The sequence below is a fragment of the Theropithecus gelada genome, chromosome 15, assembly GCF_003255815.1.
Source record: "Theropithecus gelada isolate Dixy chromosome 15, Tgel_1.0, whole genome shotgun sequence".
NCBI classification, from domain to species: Eukaryota; Metazoa; Chordata; class Mammalia; order Primates; family Cercopithecidae; genus Theropithecus; species Theropithecus gelada.
Window position 1 is genome coordinate 42,602,189 of NC_037683.1, and position 21,531 is coordinate 42,623,719.

At 46.5% G+C, this 21,531-nt stretch overlaps 1 protein-coding gene across 1 annotated transcript in view; it reads left to right on the top strand.

Annotated features, from left to right (window-relative positions):
- The window catches only part of GABBR2 (gamma-aminobutyric acid type B receptor subunit 2), a 426,464-nt gene that overhangs the window by 285,256 nt on the left and 119,677 nt on the right, over nucleotides 1-21,531 (top strand). Inside the window, exon 8 of the mRNA XM_025360393.1 lies at nucleotides 14,516-14,576. Within this exon, the coding sequence (XP_025216178.1) occupies nucleotides 14,516-14,576 (61 nt within the window). The remainder of the gene's footprint in view (nucleotides 1-14,515; nucleotides 14,577-21,531) is intronic.

Below are 21,531 nucleotides of genomic sequence, written 5' to 3' on the forward strand. Positions count from 1 at the left end.
TCACTTTGAGAAACCGTCTTTCCAGGAAGCCCTCTGTAAGCCTGGGCTGGATAGATTCCCCACAGCCCAGGCCCTCTGCCAATCAGGGCACTCGTGCCTTTGTGCTGTGGTTATCTATAGGTGTGTCTCCTCCACTAGACTGTGGGCTTCCTAAGGGTAGGGACTAAGTCTTGGGGATTGGTGTATCTCCAGTACCTGGCCTAGTCTGATGCACAGCTAGTGCTCAACCCAAAAAAGTGTAAATTCCCGGCCACAGACTCTTTGCATGAACCTAGCACTTCACTCTTCTAAAAGCCCTGCATATGCCTTTGCTCCTCCCACCAGCCTGGGAGCAGGGATGAGCGCAGCCACTGGGGCTCCGGCGGGAGTCAATTGAGGCTTGCTGAGGCTGGCATTCCAGTTAGGCGAGGCTCCAGATGGGCTGGGGCTGAGCCAGGCATGGGAGAACGGAGGGGCTCCTCTGTTGGCTGGAGCCCACCGAGGACTTGCATATCCAGAGGGGCAAGGAGGGCCAGGTAGGGGGAGCTAGTGCATTCCTACAGAGCGTGTGGCCTCCCCTCCTCTGGGACCAGAGTTAAATAACCCTTTTGGCCTTTCCTTTCCCTTCATCACATCACCACCCCCACTGGCCCTATACCAGACCTTCCAAGCCAGAGAGTGTCTCCGAGATTTGGAGAGCCTCCTGTCTGACCCAGCGTCTTATGTACAACCTGAAATCAGCTGCTGGGAGCCTGGAAACATTGTCAGGAGGCGCCATCCCTCAGTTCGGGGATGCCCACAGCTAACCTCGAGACTTCTCCAAATTCCTGGAGGACCCGCGCTCTCATGCTTCTGCCTCTGCTGAATTGGACCACTGCCTGATCCCTCAGGTGTTCCTCCACTCAGAGCCACATTGATCCGTGAAAGAAATGCAGCCTCCTTCTCTATTTCTACACTCATACACAGCAAGACACAAAAACTGTCGTCTCTGACAAGGCCTGGTGAGGGGATGTCAATGAAGATTTGGGGGCCAGGCAGAGCGGGGCTGTTTCAGAGAAAGTAATTAGAGCAGCATCAAGATGAACATGAGAAACCCCTGACCTGGGCCCTCCCCAGTCACCCTTGGGTGGTCTCCACCTCCCACTCCTCTTTACCTAACAGTTTGCACTTTGAAGTTTTGTTTGAGAAGTTCTTCCCCTCCTCCCAGGCCCTGTCCTCAGGAGGAAAATGAACTCCAGCCTATTTTCTCAGCAGAGTGGCTGGCCGCCCCCGACAGCCATGGTCTTTCCTACCCAGAAACACATGCAGGTTCTTTCTTTCCCCCCAGGAGGCACCAAGATTGTCTGCTCTTTAAGAGGAATTCTGGGCCCAGCTTTAGATCATATCAGCTTTATCTCCTTAAACCCTAGGAGACATTGCAACCAGTGTGACTGGGGGGTCCCAGAGGAGAACCCAGGAGGCCCACCTCCTAGCAGGACACCCTTTCTGAGTCACCTGTCCCCTGAGTCATCAAATCTTGTCCATTTGTCCTTTCCTATTTCTCTGATCTGCATCTTTTTCTCTTCCTGCCTGAGCCCCCTTGCCTGGTGCCTGTATGGCTGCTGCACCAGCTGCCTAATTTGAGCCCTGCTCCACCGCCCGCCCGGGCCAATCTGCAGCCCACCCTGGCTTAAAGTGAAGATTCCAACAGATTGCAAATTGCATCTCTCAGACTTTCAGGTCAGCTGGTCAGCAATTTGGTTTTCCTGGTGGAGACTAATCTATTAACAAAAATAGAACCTACAGTAAAGCAAAAATTAAATACTTCTAATCGTAGGGATGCTTGCATCTGCGGATGACCAGAAAAGAAGGAACCATGGATGGGGGTGGTGAGGAGCCTGGGCAGAAGCTTGGTGTTGCATGGTTCTATAGCTACAAAGCTCCTTTGGCTCAGCCACCCACCCAGGAACCTGGGCAAAGATGCCAGTCACTGCTCTGGTCAGTTCTCCTCTGCCAGATGTGTAGGCACCACCCTCCATCTGTCTGCCCAAACCAGAAAGCTGGGAGCCATTCTTCCCTGCATTCACTCCTCACTTCCGGCCTGTTGATTCCACGTCCACTTCCTTCCCATTTATATGTATACATATTTTGTTGTGGTTGTTTTGTTTTTTGGGTTTTTGGTTTTTTGTTTGTTTTGAGACAGGGTCTCACTCTATCATCCAGTGGCACAATCATGACTCTCTGCAGACCTGACCCCCTAGGCTTAAACAACCCTCCCACCTCAGCCCCCTGAGCAGCTGAGACTAGAGGAGTGCGCCACCGCGCTTGGTTAATTTTTTATTTTTTCAGGGACAGGGTCTCGCTCTGTTGCCTAGCTTGGTCTTGAACTCCAGGCTCAAGCAATCTCCCACCTCGGCCTCCCAAAATGCTGGGATTACAGGCATGAACCACCATACCCAGCCTCCCTCCCACCTCATGCATCATCTACTTTGCTCCATCTACATCATCCTCCTCTCCCATGGATTCCACAGCTTCTCACTGGCTGCCTTGCTTCCAGTCCTTCCCCCATGCCCATCCATTTTCCACAAAACGGAAAGAGCTCATTGGACCTGCTACCTCCCAGCTGACACCCCTTTTGTGGCCCCTCATTTGGGGCATAAGGTCCAAAGCCCTGCCTGACGCAGCTCCTGCATTCCCTGCCTCCCACCAGCTGCCCTACCATGCACACCACCCACAGCAACGTCACCCTCCTTTCTAGTCCTCCAAAGAGCCACACTGTCTCTCGCCTCTAGGCTTTGCATATGCACTGTTCCCTCTGCCTAGAACATTTCCTCTCCCATCCTCTTTGCCTGCATAACATCATCGTTCTTCTCTGCACCCCTAAGTCACCCCCTCAAAGAGAGGTGCCCTTCCTCTGTGCTCCCAGCCTTCTGTACCCATTCTCTCCTAGCAACTCACATTGCCTTCTAAGTCTTACAAAAAAAAAATATATATATGTCATCTCTGTTAGGCTGGGAGCTTCTAGAAGACAATGATTTTGGCTTAGTCAGTATAACACTGCAGGGTCTAGCATGCTGTGTCCCAGGGCAGGCACTCAAACATAGTATGTGGCCAGTTGCCCCCTCATTTTATCAGCGAGGAAACAAGCCCGGAGAGGGGAAGGAACACAATTATGAACACACATGGAGTTGGGGACAGAACTGGGACTAGAACCCTGAACTACCCACTATAAGCCCTAAGCCCTTTCTGGTTTAATTGTAAAGAAATAGTCTTAGCCAACATCATTCGGCCCATGGAATGCAGGTCCCCAGGGCCCAGCAGCCTCCAGGACATCTTGGTCTCCCAACCTGTGATCACCTTCAGGCCTCTGTGACAAGCAATTCCTCCACCTTGGGCCACTCTGCATGTCTTTCAGTCCTCTTACCCTGGGGAGCTAACTGAGCAAATGCTCTTGGCTGGCGTCCCTTCTCTCTCCTTCGTAGATCTTCCTGACAGATCCTGCTCCATGGCCCACCAACACTGGGGAACCTAGTCCGTTCAACTCAATTCAGCTGAATGCAACTTAACAAATAGTCCTGCATCCTGCTTCTTCCCAGCCCTTGAAGAGTAAAGAGCACTTTCCTGCTCTCGGAAGCTTCATCCAGCAGGAAGCAATTACCATATTCAGTTCAGGGTGTGGAAGAAGGAGCAGAGAGCATTGCCAGTGCCCAAGGGGACATGAACAGGGGAGGCCACTTTAATTGGGACCTGACATAGGAGGCTTGTGCCTGGAGGACCAAGTCCCGAGACCACGTGGTAGATGGAGAGGAGGAATCCAGTCTGAAAAACAGAAGCCACGCTAGGCATTTCAAACAAACAGAGGGGATTTAATACAAGGAATTGTTTAATAGGTGATGGGAAGAGGAAGGAATACAGGAGCACTGAGACAGTCAAGGGATACCAGCTGCAGAAAGAAACTGCCCTTAGGGCTAGGAAAATGAAAGGACAGAGATGAGCTTTTCAGAACCCAGGAGCTCAGAGAAGCCCTGCACAGCTAGTATTCTGTTGTCTGAAGAGGGGCATGTCTGCCCGATGTCTGGTGGCCCCTCAAAGGGGCATAGCAGGGCTGGTGCTGAAAGTACAGAAAGAAGCTGGAGGCAGGACCCTGCCTGACAGAATAGGAGAGCAGGGACTCCCATCGTCCCCTTCCACTGTACCTCAGAGCCTCCTGTTGGTGGAAGCTAATAGGATGGAGTCTGGGAGATGTGGCTTGTGGAGCCCTGGCCCCAGCATCACAGAGCAGGATAGAGAAGGCAGGTTTGGGAGCTGAGAGACAGTAGGTAAATATTCGGCACAAACCCCTTCTCTCCAGCTAGTCCCATTCTGATTTGTAGCCTCCTCGCCTGTTTCAGGGAAGAGATTCTCACCCAGTTGTGCAGGTAAAAACAGGGTATTTTGCATTCACAATCTTAATTTGGAAGCCAGATGGACTGGCTTGGTTACGGGTGTGCTGGAGCCAGCTCCTGCAGGCTCCAGAGAGAGCTGAGAGCCAGTTGTTAAATTATCAGGAATTTGTGAGCCAGCTGTTAAATCATTGATAACTTGAAATCCACCATGGTGGGTGTATTTACACCATGGAAATTGGCAAACACTACAAATCAGAGCTCTTTTTTTTTCTCCCCAAAGAGCCAGCTGTTAAACATTTACCAACACATCCCTGACTACCTATCTTTCCTCCTTCTCTGCCTACTCCTGCTATACCCATGCACCATCCCCCTAGCCCAAGGTCACATGGTACTTACTCCAGTCCCCTGCTGAGAGCTCTTTTTCTGATCAATGACTGCTTCTTGCAAAGAGGAGGGAGGATGGCCTGTTGTTAGAAGCATGAGCTTCAAGTTGACACAACTGAGGTGAGTCCCAGTACTTTTGCCTACTCATTATGTGACCCTAGGCAAAGTCCTGACCTCTCAGGCTCTCAGTTTCCAGTTTCCTCATCTGTAAAATGGAAATAATCATACATACCTCATTCCATTGAGGGTGTTGTTGAAAATCTATTAATAAAGGAGAACCCCAGAGGGAAAAAATCTTAATGTACACAAATGTTTCAGCAAAGCTAAAAGTAGCTTGCACAATATCATCTCTGCACGTTTTGTAGAGGGAAGCCTGAGCACAGAGGTGAAAAGGCATTTGCCCCAGCTTCCCTTCCCAGAAAATGGCCAAGTTCAGCCTGAATCTGTCTTCTGACTCCTTGTTCATTGCTCTGTTTGTTATTCGACTTTGAAGGGGAAACAGGCTTATGTTTACACAGATAAAACAGTAAATAAATTAGTCAGTAAAATTATTAGTAAAATAGTAAAAAAATTAATCAATTTCAAGAGGGAGTATTAGTTTATTGCTGATGATATTGCTATTTTTGCCTGTAAAATGTGCCTCCGTATAACATCTTTTTAAAAAAGTTTTTAATAAAGTTTTCTTGTTATTAAAATAATACCCATTTATTATAGAATATAGGTAAAGTATTAAAAAGCAAAATGAAAAAGCCATAATCACACTCCCCGGGACCAACCAGTGTTAACATTTTTACTTTGTGGGGGTAATTTTTACATAATTCTGAGTATACTGTATATACAATTTGTATTCTTTTTTTTTTTTTTTTTTACTTTTTAAGTTCATTGTTGTGTTGGTTAGGATAAATAACACTAGCTGCTGTAACGAAGTTATCTGAGAATCTTGGTGGACTAACACAGTAAAATTTTATTTATCTCTTATACAAAGTCCAAAGTGGGTCCTTCTGGTCGTTAGACAGTCTTTGCATGTAATCATTCGTGGGCCCAGGCCCCTCTGTCTCACATCCTCACTGTTCCTTAGGCCTCAGGGTTCTCTGATAGATCCTATCAATCTGGTTCACAGTAGGGGAAACGGGGAAGCGTGAAGGATCAGGATCTTGTGAGAGGTTTTCATGGGCCAGGCCTGGAGTACCATGTCGCTCCCACCCACATTCCATTGGTAGGACTGTCACATGCCGTACCCAACCATCAGGAAGTCTGGAAAACCTAGTCTGACCACGTGCCTAGAAGGAAAAGGAAATGAATTTGTTGAACAGCTAGCCAGTGACTGGCACAATTGGAATATCACTTGTTCCAACCTTTGATAACTTTTGTAATATAATGCTTACATCTATAGGACTTAGGTCAAATCACCCCCTCATTAAAACCCTTTAGTGGCTTCTCTTGCATTCAAAATGAAGCTCAACATCCTTGGCATGGCTGGTAAGGTTCTGCATGGCCTTGCACCCGTCCACCTTGCCAATCACATTTCTTGCTCAGCTCCTCTTCAATGACCACTTACAGCTTTATCGGCACTGTTTCAGGTGCTCGGATTTCCCAATCTCTTTCCTGCCTCAGGACCTTCGCACTTGCAATTTCCTCTTTCCAGGATGTTCTCCCCTTTGCTCTTGGTTCAGCTAGCTCCTTCAGGTTTCAGTGCAAATGCCACCTTCCCAGAGAGGCCCTCCTTGGCCCCCAGCCTAAATTAGGGTCTTCCTGTAGTTTTCTCTCTTGGCGCCCTGTTCTTTTCCTTTAATGTCACTGATCACAGTTTGTAATTCTCTATTTATCCGTGTGTTTATTGCTTAATGTCTCTGTCTTCCACCAGACCCTACACTTCATGCAATCTAGGACCATGTTGATTTTGCTCAGTGTTTGATCTGGCGCCTATCTGGCACATCATAGGTGCCCAACAGGACTTGCTGATTGAATGCATGTATCCTAATATTTCATCATGTGTCTGTATTAAAATTTACTTCACTTTTCCTGTACTTCTTACACATTCATTTATGCCTGATATTTTGTTGTTCTAAATAAGCCTGAGTCTCTTATTATAATAAGTGGAAGGAAAGAGGGGGAATTGCTCCACCCTTCCTGGGCCATCCACCCAGCTATCTTCTCTGGGTCCCTGCTTCCCTCCAGTGCACACAGCCCCACCTTAGGCCACCACATGCTTTGTGGAGGGTCACTACTTGTACCCTCTGAGCCGTCTGATTATGGTCCCTCAGAAAGATGCCCCTGCATCCTTATTGCCCATCCACCGAAGGCTGGCAGTGGGACAGACCCCACCTCCCATTCTGCTCCTTCTCTCAGTTCCCTGCAAACCTGCTGCTCTAGGCTCTATGAGTGCATCAAACATTCCTGAATGCTTTGGTCTAACAAAAGAATTTTTGGTGTAAGAAAATATTTTAAATTGTGTACAAAATATGGCCTCTCCTATAGCTCAAGGGGACATACAGAAAAAGAAAAAAGAGTATTTTTTAATCTTTACAGAACATGTGGGTGGATGTACTCATTATTTGTCTGTCTCTCTTTCACATCCTGCCATCCCTGTGGAAACAGGGCATCTTCTCCTTCAAGCCTGCGTCATGCAGATCTCCACCCTTTTTGCAACACCTCAGAAGCAATTTAACCCCAGTGTTTTCTCAAAGTCTACATTGTTTCTTTGAGACCAGTCCTGTCCTGGGGGGAGGGCTGGCAGCAGAACAGTCCACGATGGGCTTGGATCCCCCACACAGACATTGATGTGCTGCCCCCTCCAACAGAACTTACCAGGGTCCCCCATGGTCTTTGTAGGGGCCTAAGGAGAGCTTTCTCCTTGGTTCTCTGAAGGTTCACTGGAAAATCAACTTCCAATTAGAGAAAAGGCATTCACATTTATTTAATGTATATACATGGGAGCCTTCAGAATGAAGACCCAGAGATACAGGGGAAATTGTCCATTTTTATGCTGAGGTTCAATAAACTCTAGACAACCGTGTAGAAACGTGATTGGACTAAAAGGCTATGATCCAATACTGATAGACTGGGGAAACCAGCAAGGCTGGTCTGTCTGGATTCTTCTTGACCTCTCTGAGCATACATTCCTTCCTTCTGGAAGCACAGGGCTCTCTCTGGAATGGGGATCTTATGACCTACAGTCAAATAAGGTAAGTCACATAGTTTCTTCATAGCCAGTTTTTACACAGAAACTTGGAGGGAATGCTGGAGTAATATTTTTACTTTTTATGGCTAGTTTTGGAGAAAAGGGGTCCTGATTTCTCCGACTCGCTTTGGGGAAGAGGGATTCGACTTTCTGTGATTGGCCCCAGAGGAGCAAGGGACTGAGAGACAGGAGGCCAGGAAAAGGTCAGAGAAAAATTTTGGCTTCTGAGGAGACTTCTGAGGCCTTCGTTTTGGGGTATTGTTTTCAGAGCCCTAACACCCTTCAACTTCCATTAACTTAAACATTTTCCTGCCAGTGTGATGTGTCAGGATGGATCTTATTTCTCACAGCACAAGTCAAATCCTCAATGAGGATGCATGCTCACACCTCCCAAAGGCAAACGTGACAGCCCAGAGATAAGAGTGCAGTCTAGAGTCATATTCAGGAAGAAAACCCTTCCCTAAGTGCACTGTGATCTGCACAGACTGTCCCTCAGTGGGCCCAGGGCTCCAGAATATTAGGCGGCTGAGCCCAGCGAGTCTTCACTCAAAGTAGCTTCAGGCCCCTGCCCACGTGTTGCCTATAATACTGGCTGAAGCATGAAAGCTGCCCTTCTTGCCTCTCTGACCCTACACCAGATCATGTTCCCAGGGAGAGTATCTCTGCCTTCCACTGTGAAATTAAAGAAGGGAAAAAAAGAGGCCCCAACAAAGGGCTTAACCTATAAGACTCATAAACTTGTTGGAGTGAATTTTACTCATGCTTAGTAGTTAAGTATTAAAGATGAACAATGAAAACAGAGAATTAGTTTTTCTAAGAGGAGACTGTTAAACCCTACTGGCTTCTGGAATCCTTAGTGTCCATTTTACTCCCCACTAACTTTTCTGGGGATTCTGAACTGACATCAGATGGGATTTTGCAGCCAGGTGCAGTGGCTCACAACTATAATCCCAGCACTTTGCAGAGGAGCCAAGGTGGGATGATCATTTGAGGCCAGAAGTTTGAGACCTGCTTGGGCAGCATACTGAGACCCCTATCTCAACAACAAATAAATTGTTTTAAAAATTAGCTGGTTGTGGTGACAAGCACCTGTGGTCCCAGCTACTTGGGAGGCTGAGGTGGAAGTATCACTTGAGCCCAGTAGCCAGAGGTTTCATTGAGCTACGATTGTACCACTACTCTCTCACCTGGGCAACAGAGCAATACCCTGTCTCAAAACCAAAAAAAAAAAAAAATGAGATTTTGCTAACTCAAGGCGTTACAATAACAGTTACCCTTCACGATAAGTTACCCCTTGCTGTGCACCATCCCTGGCTATTCTCATTTCATAATCATCTTCTTTAATTCTCAGAAACAACCCTGAGAAATTTGTATTGTTCTTACTATTTTTCAAGTAGAAGAAGAGAAGAATTGATGCTCAGAAATGCTCAATGAGCATCCAAGCTCACATAGATAGCAATGTTTACTCTTGTTGGCAAACGCCAAAACTTAGGTTTTTGTCCATAAGTTACCCTATACATTCTGAAGATTTCACTGAAGAAGAAAATACAGCTTTATGGCTCCCAATTAAACCTGAACTATTAGTTTGGACTGACTTTTATGAAACAGACTGCTTTCTTTGACATTAGCAACATCTCTTTCAGGGGAAAAAAAATCCTAATAAGTTATCCACTTGGAACTTTCCCTCCGTGATTTTATTTGTATTCCAAATCTGGTCTGTGGTCATTCTTCCAAACTCCTTGGAAGTTAGAATCCATTATCAATAAACATCCAGTGGAGAAAACACAAACCACTTCAGGCATTTCAGAAGGAGATTTCATACAGGGAACTGGTTACAACTTTGTTGGAAGGGATGGTAGAGGAAAACAGGTAGAGCCCGTTGTCACAGATACAGTTCTCCGGAAAATTGCCATGCTCCTCAGGCAGGAAGAAGGAAAAGGAAAATGATGTTGCCATTGCCCCTGAAATGCCTGAAGTGGTTTTTGTTTTCTTGACTGAATGCTGATTGATAACGGATCTTACTTCCAAGGAATTGATAAAAATGACCACAGAGCAGATTTAGAATACAAATGAAATAATGGAGGGAAAGCCCAGGTACACAGGCCTCCAAGGCTCCTGCTGCTACTGTTTCTGTTACTTTTGGTGCCCCATCTCTGGCCACTGAGCATGCAGCCAGGGGCCCCCACACTCCGATGGTTCAGGAATCAGAAGCTCTGCTGGGCCCTACAGACACCTGCAGTCACTCGTAGCTCCCCTTGCTACAACCAGAGCAGAGGAAGAAAAAAAAAAAAAAGCTTTTCCCTCATGCATGCTTATGCGTTCTTTCTAATCTCCCATGACCGCTTCTCATCAGCACACCCTAAATGGAAACCAGCTGGCAGGGGATTCTGGGAAATGTGGTTTCAGGGCTTCCAGTCCCTGCCACACAGTGGAGAGTATAGTAGAGTGAGTGTGAACTGTGAGCCACCAGACAGTTATCAGCCCCCACCCCGGCCAGAGTTACCAAACTCCCTTGCCTTAGAATTAAACTCATCACCCGGATTGGTCTCAAATGAACATGATGATTCTCAGTTACAACCCTGGAATTGCACAAGACAAAAGCTTAAGGAGAGTCGTGACATTTATCTGTACATAAAGACTACATGTGCTGGGAGAAGTGCAACCTTTGTGGGAGGGAAACCAAAAAAAAAAAAAATCCCGGCTCTCAAGCCGGGATGTTAGGAACTGAAGCTGGCCTGGCTCGCCTGGCTGAACTGCAGGCCACAGTGGCTCTGAAACTGTCTAGTGGCAGCATTGCCGCATCTGTTCCCACCCTGCCCTGTTGCTCAGCTCCTTCAGGTGGCAAGAAAGAGCCAGCCCCAGCGACCTTTGATGACAGGGTATCTGAGACTAGATTACCCAGGAAACAGGCTCTGAGACAAAGATTTGCATACAGAAAGTTTATCAGGAAATGTTTTCCGGAACAGAAGCTGGAAGGGAGGAAGCCAAGTAGTGTTGGGCAGTGGGAGAAGTCAAAATGTGATGCAGTGGCAATCATGAGCTCAGCCAATCCCAGGGGACCTCGGGATCCCATGGTCCTTCACGGCTGTCCTGAATCTAGGCAGCGGGGCTAGATCTATGACCCTTCACACTGACTGCTAGCTGCAGGCTGCCCCCAGGGAGGGGGCATAACCTGAACTAACATAGCTCTGACTGGGTGTAAGGCATCTCAACAGCAGCCAGATGCTAGCAGCTGGGGAGGAGGGCCTCCATCCTGAACAGGGTATCTGGCCACACCCCTGGCATCCACCACACAGAATAAGAGGAATGGAATGGAAGACAGGCGCTGCTCTGGGCTCAGTGCTCAGTCACATTCGCCATGCACTCTGAGCTGGGGAGGGACAGAGTCTGGCCATCACTCTCGCCGAAGCCACCATCCTCTCACACCTGGATTACTGAGCCAGAGCCTCCAGAGTCTCTCCTTCCACGTTTGCCACTCTACCATCCATTCTCTACCACCCCACCCTCATGGCTGTTCATTGCATGTAGAGTCATGTCCAGACACTTCGTCATGGTCTCTGGGTAGAATGTGACCTGGCCCCTGTCCACCTATGCATCTGCCACCACCCTGCCTCCCTCACTGCGCTCTGGCCATGCTGGCCCTTTCTGTTCCTTGAATATTCCAATCTCTTCCCCACCTGAGGGTCTTTGCCCTGGCTTTTCCCTCTGGCTGGAATATTTCCTTCTTTCCAGATAGGTCTCAGCTCTCATATAACGTCTTGAGCAGAGTCTTCCCTAACTACCCAACTAAAGCAGCTCCCTTAGTAAATTACCTGGGTGTAATGATGTGTGTGCCTGTAATCCCAAGCTGAGGCAGGAGGGTCGCCTGAGCCCAGGAGGTGGTGGCTGCAGTAAGCCGAGATCGCACAACTGCACTCCAGCCTGGGTGACAGAGCGAGACCCTGTCTCAAAAAAATAAAAAATAAAAAAATGACTTCCCTCTCCCATCACCCTTTTGATCTTCCTCATAGCATTCATCGCTAACTGAAATTTCTTAAGCATTGGTGGACTTGTTTCTGCTATCCCTCCTAATCAAATAAAAAGCTCTCCAAGAGTAGGCAGCAGTCCCTAGAAGGGTATTCAGTAAGCAGTAGGTGAATATTTTTGGAATGTTGTAAATTGACCACCTTTTAATATGGAGGACACCTATTGGGTAGAATTTCTTGAGAACCACCTGACTGGCCTGTGGCCTCCCTCATACCCGGTCTTGTCAAGGCTGCCTTGGCTGGCGCAGTCGTCCCCTATCCAGTTGGCGATACTTAGGGTAGCAGGGATGGCTTTGCCAGTGAAACCCAACAGATGCCATGGTAACCCTGATGCAGACTCTCAACGTAGCCAGTTACACATCTGTGTCTCCATCAGCACTTGGTCACCCCAGTCACAGAAGCCCTCTACTTTCTCTCATCGGTAGGCAGAACGCACAGTGGCTCATGTTGTTTGGGAAGTCAGTCATTTGGGAGCTGATGATTCTGGGAGGTGAAGACATCGTGGCTGGGGGCCCAGTGGTTTCCACTTTGCCAGTTGAAATCATGTGAGAGTTGAAACTCACTTCCCAAGGACTGGAAAGCTCTCTGGTGCTTAACATCTTTTGATTTCAGCTCCCTGCTATTAAACATGTTTAAATAAAAATTACCACTGCCATTTGCAGAGCACCTGTCCTATACCAGGACCTGTGCTTGGTCCATAATTTAGAGATGTTCTGGAACTTGCCTGAGAGAGGACTGAACCCAGTTTGTGAGACACAGACGCTGGCCTACTTCCACTGTACCCCCTGAGAAATTAAGGAGAAATCAAGGAGATGGAAGGAGTTCCTGTTAGTAAAAAAGTTATTTTTAGTGAAATAAAATGTGACAGATCTTACTTCAAAGATTTGTTTTGTTCACAAAGTAAAGGGAGGCTCTTCTCACCCCCACTCCCGTATCATTCCATGGAAGCTTTGAATACCATTCCATACACTTTGTAATTTCACTAATAAAGAGTCTGCAGAATTTGTGCACATTTTAAATCTAGATGCCTGTGGAATTCTTCAAAGCTTGGCAGAAGATTGGTAAATTAGATCTCCATCTTGTCAGACAAAAAAAAATTCTCTTTGTGGACGATCTTTCCCACTCAGGCAAAGTGGTCCATTTACATAAAAGTAATCCTTTTAGAAGGTGTTTTGTGATTTTCAGTTGTCCCTAGAAATAAAATCACAGCTCTGTCTCACCTTGGCTGAAGTGTTTTCACACTCCAGGGAGTTGCTTACCTTCCCCTGAATATGGAATTCGGTGGGCATTAGTTTCAAACTGATACTACTCACAGCTGTCTTCAGGGTTTCGAAAAGGTGTCCCAGTGGCCTTGGAAGGTGTTTCTCGTTCTGGGATCAGGTTGAGCAATCCCCCTTTATTCTGGAAGCCGCAGGGCCTCAGTCTTTAGGTTTCTGCCTAAGGAAAAGTGCTTCCTGCAGTTTTCTCCCACGACTTCAGTGGGACCCAGAGCATTGTCTGTGCTGTCGCCTGATGTCACAAAAGCATAAAGGTGAGAGAAAAGCAGGCTACCTTTAAAACCATTTCTTTTCCTAATTTCACAATAATGGAAAGACAGGAAGAAACTTACTTCTGGATCAAGAGCAACATGCTACAGTGAAGTAGCATGGACTTTAAAATTAAACCTGCATTTGAATCCCAGCAGCCTCGCTTAAACAATTGTGTGAAGTCCATAACCTCTCTCAGTTTCAGTTTCTTGATCTGCAAAATGGGGGTCATCCCCTCATCACTTACATTTGGCATAAAGATTCAGTGATATAGTGTGTGTCAATTTCCTCATATGGTTGCAGAATTTTAGGTGGGATATACATCGGAAAGAAGAGATGACATTCCATCTCTAAATTCCTGGTTTATTTAGCCAAGCATTTGGAAGCCAGCAGGGCAGATGCAGAAGATGATGCTATGTTTAGCCCCCAAGGTCCCTAATGAGGGGCGCTCAGCTGCCTGTGACACTAGTCAGGTCTTGCTGGCTCAAGAAGCTTAGTTTTTTGCGGCACCATAGCTCAGTTATAATTGGGACTGACGTCACCATTCAGGAAAAACTTAGAAAAACATTCTCTGTTCGTAATAAGAAATACCAGCAGACCTCTAGCACCCTTCTGGTCCTCAAGCCAAACAGACTCAGCAACACCCCACATCTTTATGGGTGGGGCACAGGGAGCAGAGTCAGGGCCGGGCCCCACCTTTGCCATCATCTTTCCAGCACCCCAGAAGACTCCATCCCCATTATAGCACAGGACACGTGAGTGTTTAATAAATAGTCATGGTGATCATGATGATGCTTATCTTGGCTTCAATTCACATGTGTTAGTTCCATTATTGATTTTGTGCTCCTCAAATTAACCAGATAAAGTCACAACCAATTTAAAAACAATTAGTTTGATTTTCATCTGTGGTCCAGCGGGAATCTGTTTTTCCTCCAGTATTAATAATCACATTGTACAGTTAATGAATTGGTGTGAGATCAGTGGCATTCGGGCTAATGTGGCATTTCTCTTTTATTCTTGTTTGTTTTGTTTTGTTTTGTTTTGTTTTGTTTTTAGGGTCAAGTTGTGTTCCGGAACGGGGAGAGAATGGGAACCATTAAATTTACTCAATTTCAAGGTAGGCATTTTGATGCTTATTCTTTCTAGCTGATAAAATTTAGATTTGGGGATGTTGTTTTATGCTATATAATACATCAAAAGGAATGCAAGTGTGATGTTCCAGATAAAAGAAAGCAGAGCCAATTGAAAATACTTATCTGAAAACATTCGTTTCAACCTATTTGGAATATTTTTTCTCAGCCGCACCATGGTCAGCCCTCCATCTCCATGGGTTCCACGTCTGTTGATTCAGCCAACTGAAGACTGAAAATATTCAGGAAAAAAATAGATGATTGCGTCTGTACCAAACATGGACAGACTGTTTTTTCTTGTCGTTATTCCCTAAATGATAGAGTATAACAACTATTTACATTGTATTAGGCATTCTAAGAAATCTAGAGATGATTTAAAGTATATGGGAGGATGTGTGTAGCTTATAGGCAAATACTACCCCATTTTATATCAGGGACTTGGTCGTCAGGGGATTTTGGTATCCTCAGGGTATCCTGGAACCAATCCCCCATGGATCCCTAGGGATAACCGTACTTCCCTGGCCTATTCGGTCTTCCCACATGACTCTAAAAAGCTTATGAGATTATGAGTGGTGGGGGTTAAGTTAGTATTCTGAGGATGTTTGCATTGATGTGGGGGTTTTGGTGTTTTTTGTAGAGAAAGTGTCTCACTATGTTGCCCTGGCTGGAAGGTAGTGGCTATCCACAGATGCGTTCATAGCATACTGCAGCCTCGAACTCCTGGGCCCGAGCAGTCCTCCCACCTCAGCCTCCTAAGTAGCTGGGACCACAGACATGCAACAGTGCACCCAGCTGTTTTTGTTTTGATTTTAGAAATGTTCAAACAGACTCTAACGTAGAGAGAACAGCATAATGAACCCCCATGTGCCCAATACCCAGTTTCAATCATTATCGACATTTTGCCAATCTTCTTTCATCTTTACTCACCCCATCCCCCCTTTTTTGCTGTAGTGTTTTAAAGCAGCTCCTAGACATGATCTCATCTCATTCTATAAATACTTCAGTATGCATTTCTTCTGGATAAGGACTTTTTATCATATAATCACAGTACTATTATCACACCTAAAACATTAAACAATTTTTAATATCTTTTAATTTCCCAGTCTGTGTGGATCCTCTGATCATCTCAAAGGTGTCTTCACAGATGATTTGTTGGAAAATCCACACAAATTCCACCCATTGCATCTGCTTGAAGTATCTCTTTAGTCTCTTTTCATCTATTATAACCCCCTGCTTTTTACAGGCCATTTATTTTTTGAAGAAACTGGGTCATGTGTTGAACTTTCTGTTGCTGTCAGAAGGGCCTCAGAAACCATCCAGACCAATTTCTTTGTGTGATGAGGAAGAAACAGAGGTGAAGACAGGGGCTATGTGAAGGAGCATCCTTGAGGAACAGGGCTGGGCGTTCCTTGAGGCAGACCAGTGCAGCCATTAGCAGGGTGATGAGCCAAAACCACTAGATGAACCTCTCTTCAATACAGTGTTCTTCAGCAGCCAAGTGTTTCTGGAAAACCCCGAAACAAGAGTGGGGCCTGCTGTGCCCACTGACTTTGAGTAGATCCCAGTGTCATCCAGGGGAAAGCAAGAAATTAAAGTGAGTTATTCAGATTCATTCAGACAAATCCCACCAGGATTCAGATCAATCAGGAGAGGTGTTCTTGAGCGCTATCACACTGTAATGCAATCTTGTAGACTTACCCATTCGTCTTTCTGTGGCAGGTCATTGAAACGCATGTCAGCTCTCTGGTGTGCACAAAAGATGTAATTTTAGGCAAACGTAATTATTTTTCCATTTGTTAAGTTTTACTTCTTCATTGGTTGAACAAAGTAAGCATCTTGGCAAAGATACTTACTTTTTTTTTTTTTTTTTTTTTGAGTGATTGCAACTAAATTCTCTTGTCTCGTTTCCAGTTCTCAAAATTTTATCATTCTAAGAGAGTATTTTGTAAAATAAGGATTGGCTGATCACAGCTACCAGTGCATGCCAATTGTATTGCCTTTTTTTTCATACGTTAGGTTTAAACGCCAGCTCCAGCGACTGTTTAGGCATATCTGGATTTCTAAGGAAGGCAGTACAGCAAACAGCAGCTCAGAGCTTGCGCTTTGTGGGCTGACCCACCCCAGATCCACTCACTTACTCACTGTAGAATTTCAGGCAAGCGACTTCGCCTCTCTGAGCCTTGATTGTCTTCATCTGTAAAATAGGAGTATAATCCTATCTACCTTCATGGAATATGGGAAAAACTAAATGGAAAAGTATGTGTGTATATAACTATACATATAATATATTTTTATATATGCAGTATATTTTTTTCTCAGCAAGTAAGTAGCAATTATGATTAGCACCTTGTCAACATTATGACACCTTTCTGGGGCAAATTCAGGTTTTCCTGGAGTGCTGAAACCCCCGGCTGCTTTTATGTCTGCCGTTTACCCCTATAGCGGCTCCTTACACTTAATGATGTATAAGCGGTGATACAGGTCAGGGCCTTAACGATGATCTCATTCCACCAATTCATGGTACAAGTCCAGGAATTCCTGAGATCCAGGAATGAGTAGTATCCCCCAGGGACACACAGCAGGCTAGTGGCAGAGCTGGGACTGGACCTCAGCTTGCTCCTCTGCACATTCCCACGTACGCCCAGGCACAAGTATGCTCCCCTCACTCTCTCTGCATTTATGTCCAGCTTTTCTTGAGGGTCGCAGCTGGGCCTTCAATAAAGTCCGGATGCTCCTGTTTACATGATTTTTTTTTTTTTTTTTGGAGACAGAGTCTCACTCTGTTGCCCAGGCTGTAGTGCAGTGGCACGATCTTGGCTCACTGCAACCTCTGCCTCCTGGGTTCGAGCGATTCTTCTGCCTCAGCCTCCTGAGTAGCTGGGACTACAGGTGTGTGCCGCCATGCCCAGCTAATTTTTGTATTTGTAGTAGAGATGGGGTTTCACCATATTGGCCAGGCTGGTCTCGAACTCCTGACCTCGCAATCTGTCCACCTCGGCCTCCCAAAGTGCTGGGATTACAGGTGTGAGCCACTGCGCCTGGCCTACATGTTTTTTAAATAGACATTGATCCTCTTGCTCCAATAGAGGGACCTATGTTGTTTTAGGACTGAAATGAGCCACCAGAATGCAGGGGGCATGTGCATATCAACACAACAGTTGGTTTTCCAAATGTAAAGGGTTTCAGAGGTGCCTTATCTACCATGATGGATTATTGAATAGGCCGTCCAAGCTGTGTGATGAGCTGTCCAGGGAGTTAATGCCTCCAGGAGCAGCCCTGTGTCAGTGATGGATGAGAACGGGAGGATAAATACCCCAGCATCCTTTCCCCTTGGGTGAGGCAACTCCCAGGTGTGTTTGGCTCTTTTCCCAGAGCTCCCACAGTGGGACCGAACCTCGGTTGCCCACAAAGAAACCTGCTCACTCATGCACCTTGTCCTGGCTCCCTTCCCTGTCTCACTCCCCCACACCACTAACAGTGCATCCTAGGATCACCTTCCAAATACATTGCGTGCCTTCTTCCCCTTGTCTCAGGCAGGTGCTATTCTTAGGGAGCCACCCTTGGCCGTAGGTAAGGCAGGTATTAGCATCCTGTTGGGCACACGCTTCAGGCCTGAACCCCTTTCAGCTCCAGGTTCCATGCTCCTCCCTGATGCCATGGCTGATTTTCATGACACCGCGTGGAGATGAGGATGAATACTAGAGAATTGGATTTTTTCCCCTTAGGAGAAAAAAAGTATCCATGTTACTGCCGAAGTCTAAACATGGCTCCGAATTTGCAGCAGGGAAGGAAGTTGAGTGAAGCTGTGATTAGAGCCTTGTTTTTGCCTTTCTTAGAGAAAACTCAGCATCTGCCGCTCCAACTCACCGACCCTGCCTTCATTAGGCCTATTTGTAAGAATCTCGGGGAATGATAAGTGCTTGAATTTCACACTGCTTCTATGCAACATAAAGGGCTCAGGCTTTGGAGTTTTATATTTTGGCACCTGATTTGAAGGGAAGGGGTCTTCCTTCACTCTAACGACGTAATTGTCATTCAGAACGTACCTAGTGAAAGAGAGACTTGTCCTTCCCATTTGCAGACATTAATTACCATTTGGTCTTCAGGGTAACAGATACGGTTGTATTCAGTGCGCATTTCCTGAGCATCTGCCAGGCGCTTTACCAAGTCCTCTGGGGAAAACCAAGTTGAATAAGATACAGTCCCGGATCCTCCAGGGCTTCATAATCTCTCTGGCCGAATGCCAGTGCCTATAAAAGCAGGAAGATGATTTCCCAGAACCTACTAGAATACTTTCAGGGCTAGTTTGACCCTACTTTGAGACTCTTGAGGCTGGTTTTTAATAACCTTTTCGTCTGTGAAGGCCTGCAATTGTAGCTCACTTCACCAAGTCATGGGTCTGGAAAGGCCATTTCGTTAGACTGTCACTCAACTTGATATAATTAAGAGTGGAGTCACAGTCCATAATCCTGCAGGATATACCAGCAGGGTTGTGGACCTGCAGGAACCAAAGGACACACGGGAATGTGGACTCTCTTCCAGCCTGACCCTAGCCTTGACACCTCCCAGCCCTCATGTTCCAGGATTTACCTTTCAGGGAGCCTAAAAAAGGTGACCCAAAAGACAGTATATTTTACAGATACTGGATTTCATTGAGTCATCGACCTTCCATGTTGAAGAGAGCCCTGATTCTCCTATACAACATTCCCACTGCTTGAATGCCTCCAGTGATGGGGAACTCATTCCCTCTCATGTGGAAAATACATAGGCTTGAAGCAGATGTGCCTGATCATTGGCAGACAGGCAAAGAAGCTCAGTCTCTTCGAGCCTTCATTTCAGTTAAAAATAAGTAAATAAATAGAAGGTGATCATTCTCCTTGCCTTGAGAGTGACTGAGAACTTGATGATGTGAGGCTATGATGTTCCTGTCTCAGTGACTGGCACAGAGAAGGGTCATAACAACTGTTGGCTTCCTTCTCCTCTCCTGGGCACTCTTAACAATGACCCCAGATTTACACTCTCCCCCCAGGAATTTCTTGAGAAAAGTGCAGTTGCGCTTCTTTAGGACACAATTCACACACCTCATTTCATGGGCAGTCATTGTCATTGGTCCGTGAAAGTCCCTCTTGTGTGTATTTATCCCCCTTATTTCCCTCATTTATTCCCATATCCCACTCCTACCTCCCCCAAGGAAAGGCAAACACCCCATATTGTGTTTGTATGTGTGCTTACAAGCTGCGTGTTGCCACGTACATCAGTGCCACTGGCTTAGGTATCTTCTCTGTTCAGTTTTGTTTTTTCCACTCAGCACTTTGTTTCTGAAGACATCTCCATGGTCCTGGGCGTGCCTCTAGGCATGGCTCCTCCCACTCCCTGCAGGAGCCACGGCGGGGTGCACCTATCACTTCACGCATCGAGGCCCCTGGGACGGACACCCAGCTCACTTTCAACTCTCCACCCTCACAACTAGTAAATGTCCTTCCACATGTCCCTTTATGGATCCAACTGGGAATTTCCTTAGGACAGGTTTCCAAGGGCAGAACTGCTGAGTCAAAAGCTGCGTGCGCATTGAACATGCCCAAAACCTGCCAGGTTGCTCTTCGGAATGGCCATGCCCACTGGCAGAGGATTCCTGTGTCCCTACCCACCACCCACATTTGGGATTTCCTGGATCCCTCATTTTTTGACAGTCTAAAAGTATAAAGTAATATCATATTGTGACTTTAAGTATCATTTCTCTGATTCCTAATGAGTTTGGACATTTCTTTCTGTGCTTATTGGTCGTTTGTTAATTGTCTGTTCTGATCCTTTGACCTTTTTTTTTTAAAGAAAAAAAAAAAAAGAAAGACAGGGTCTCCCTGTGTTGCCTGGGGTGGAGTACAGTGGCACGATCATAGCTTATTGCAGCCTTGAACTCCCAGGTTTAACCAATCCTCCCACCTCAGCCTCCCAAGTAGCTGGAACTACAGGCGTGCACCACAATGCCTGGCTAGCTTTTTTTTTTTTTTTCCTGGAGGTGGGAGTTTCACTATGTTACCCAAGCAGGTCTCAAACTCGTAGCCTGAAGAGATCTTCCCGCTGTCTCAGCCTCCCAAAGTGCTGGGATTACAGGTGTGAGCCACCGCACCCAGCTCTTTGACCATTTTTACTTTGAAGTTACTGTCTTTTTCTTGTCGGTCTGCAGAAGCTCCTTATGTAATCTAGACAGCAATCCCTTATTGGCTTTAGGCTTTGCAAGTATCTTCTCCCATTCTGTCACTTGTCTGTAAACTCACTTCAAGTCCTGACTGAGCAGAAGTTCTTAATTTTGATGTAGATAAACGCTTTTGGTTTTTGTCCTAAGGTTTGTGCTTCTGAAGTTTCTCAACAATTATTTCCTGTCACTCCTAGGAAGTGACCCCCTACCTGCCAGGTGCTGGGCGGCACCGGTTGGGTATGGGGGTTGGTGGGGCCGAGTGGTGTAAGATGCGATCCTTGCCCTCAGGGAGCCCACAGCCCACCCAGTGCAATGAGCAGCAGACACAGACAACAGCAAGGTGCGATGCGTGATAAGGGATGGCACAGGCAGCTGTGGGCATTCAGAGGAGGGCACTCAGGTCTACCTGGCAGAAACTACGAAGGATATCTGAAAGCAGTGGCATCTGAGATGAATTTTTTTTTCTTTTTTGAGGTGGAGTCTTGCTCTGTTGCCCAGGCTGGAGTGCAGTGGCACAATCTCAGCCCACTGCAACCTCCATCCCAGGTTCAAGCAATTCTCCTGCCTCAGCCTCCCAAGTAGCTGGGATTACAGGCACGTGCCACCATGCCTGGCTAATTTTAGTATTTTTAGTAGAGATGGGGTTTCACCATGTTGGCCAGGCTAGTCTTGAACTCCTGACCTCATGATCTGCCCACCTCAGCCTCCCAAAGTGCTGGGATTGCAGGCATGAGCCACCACACCTG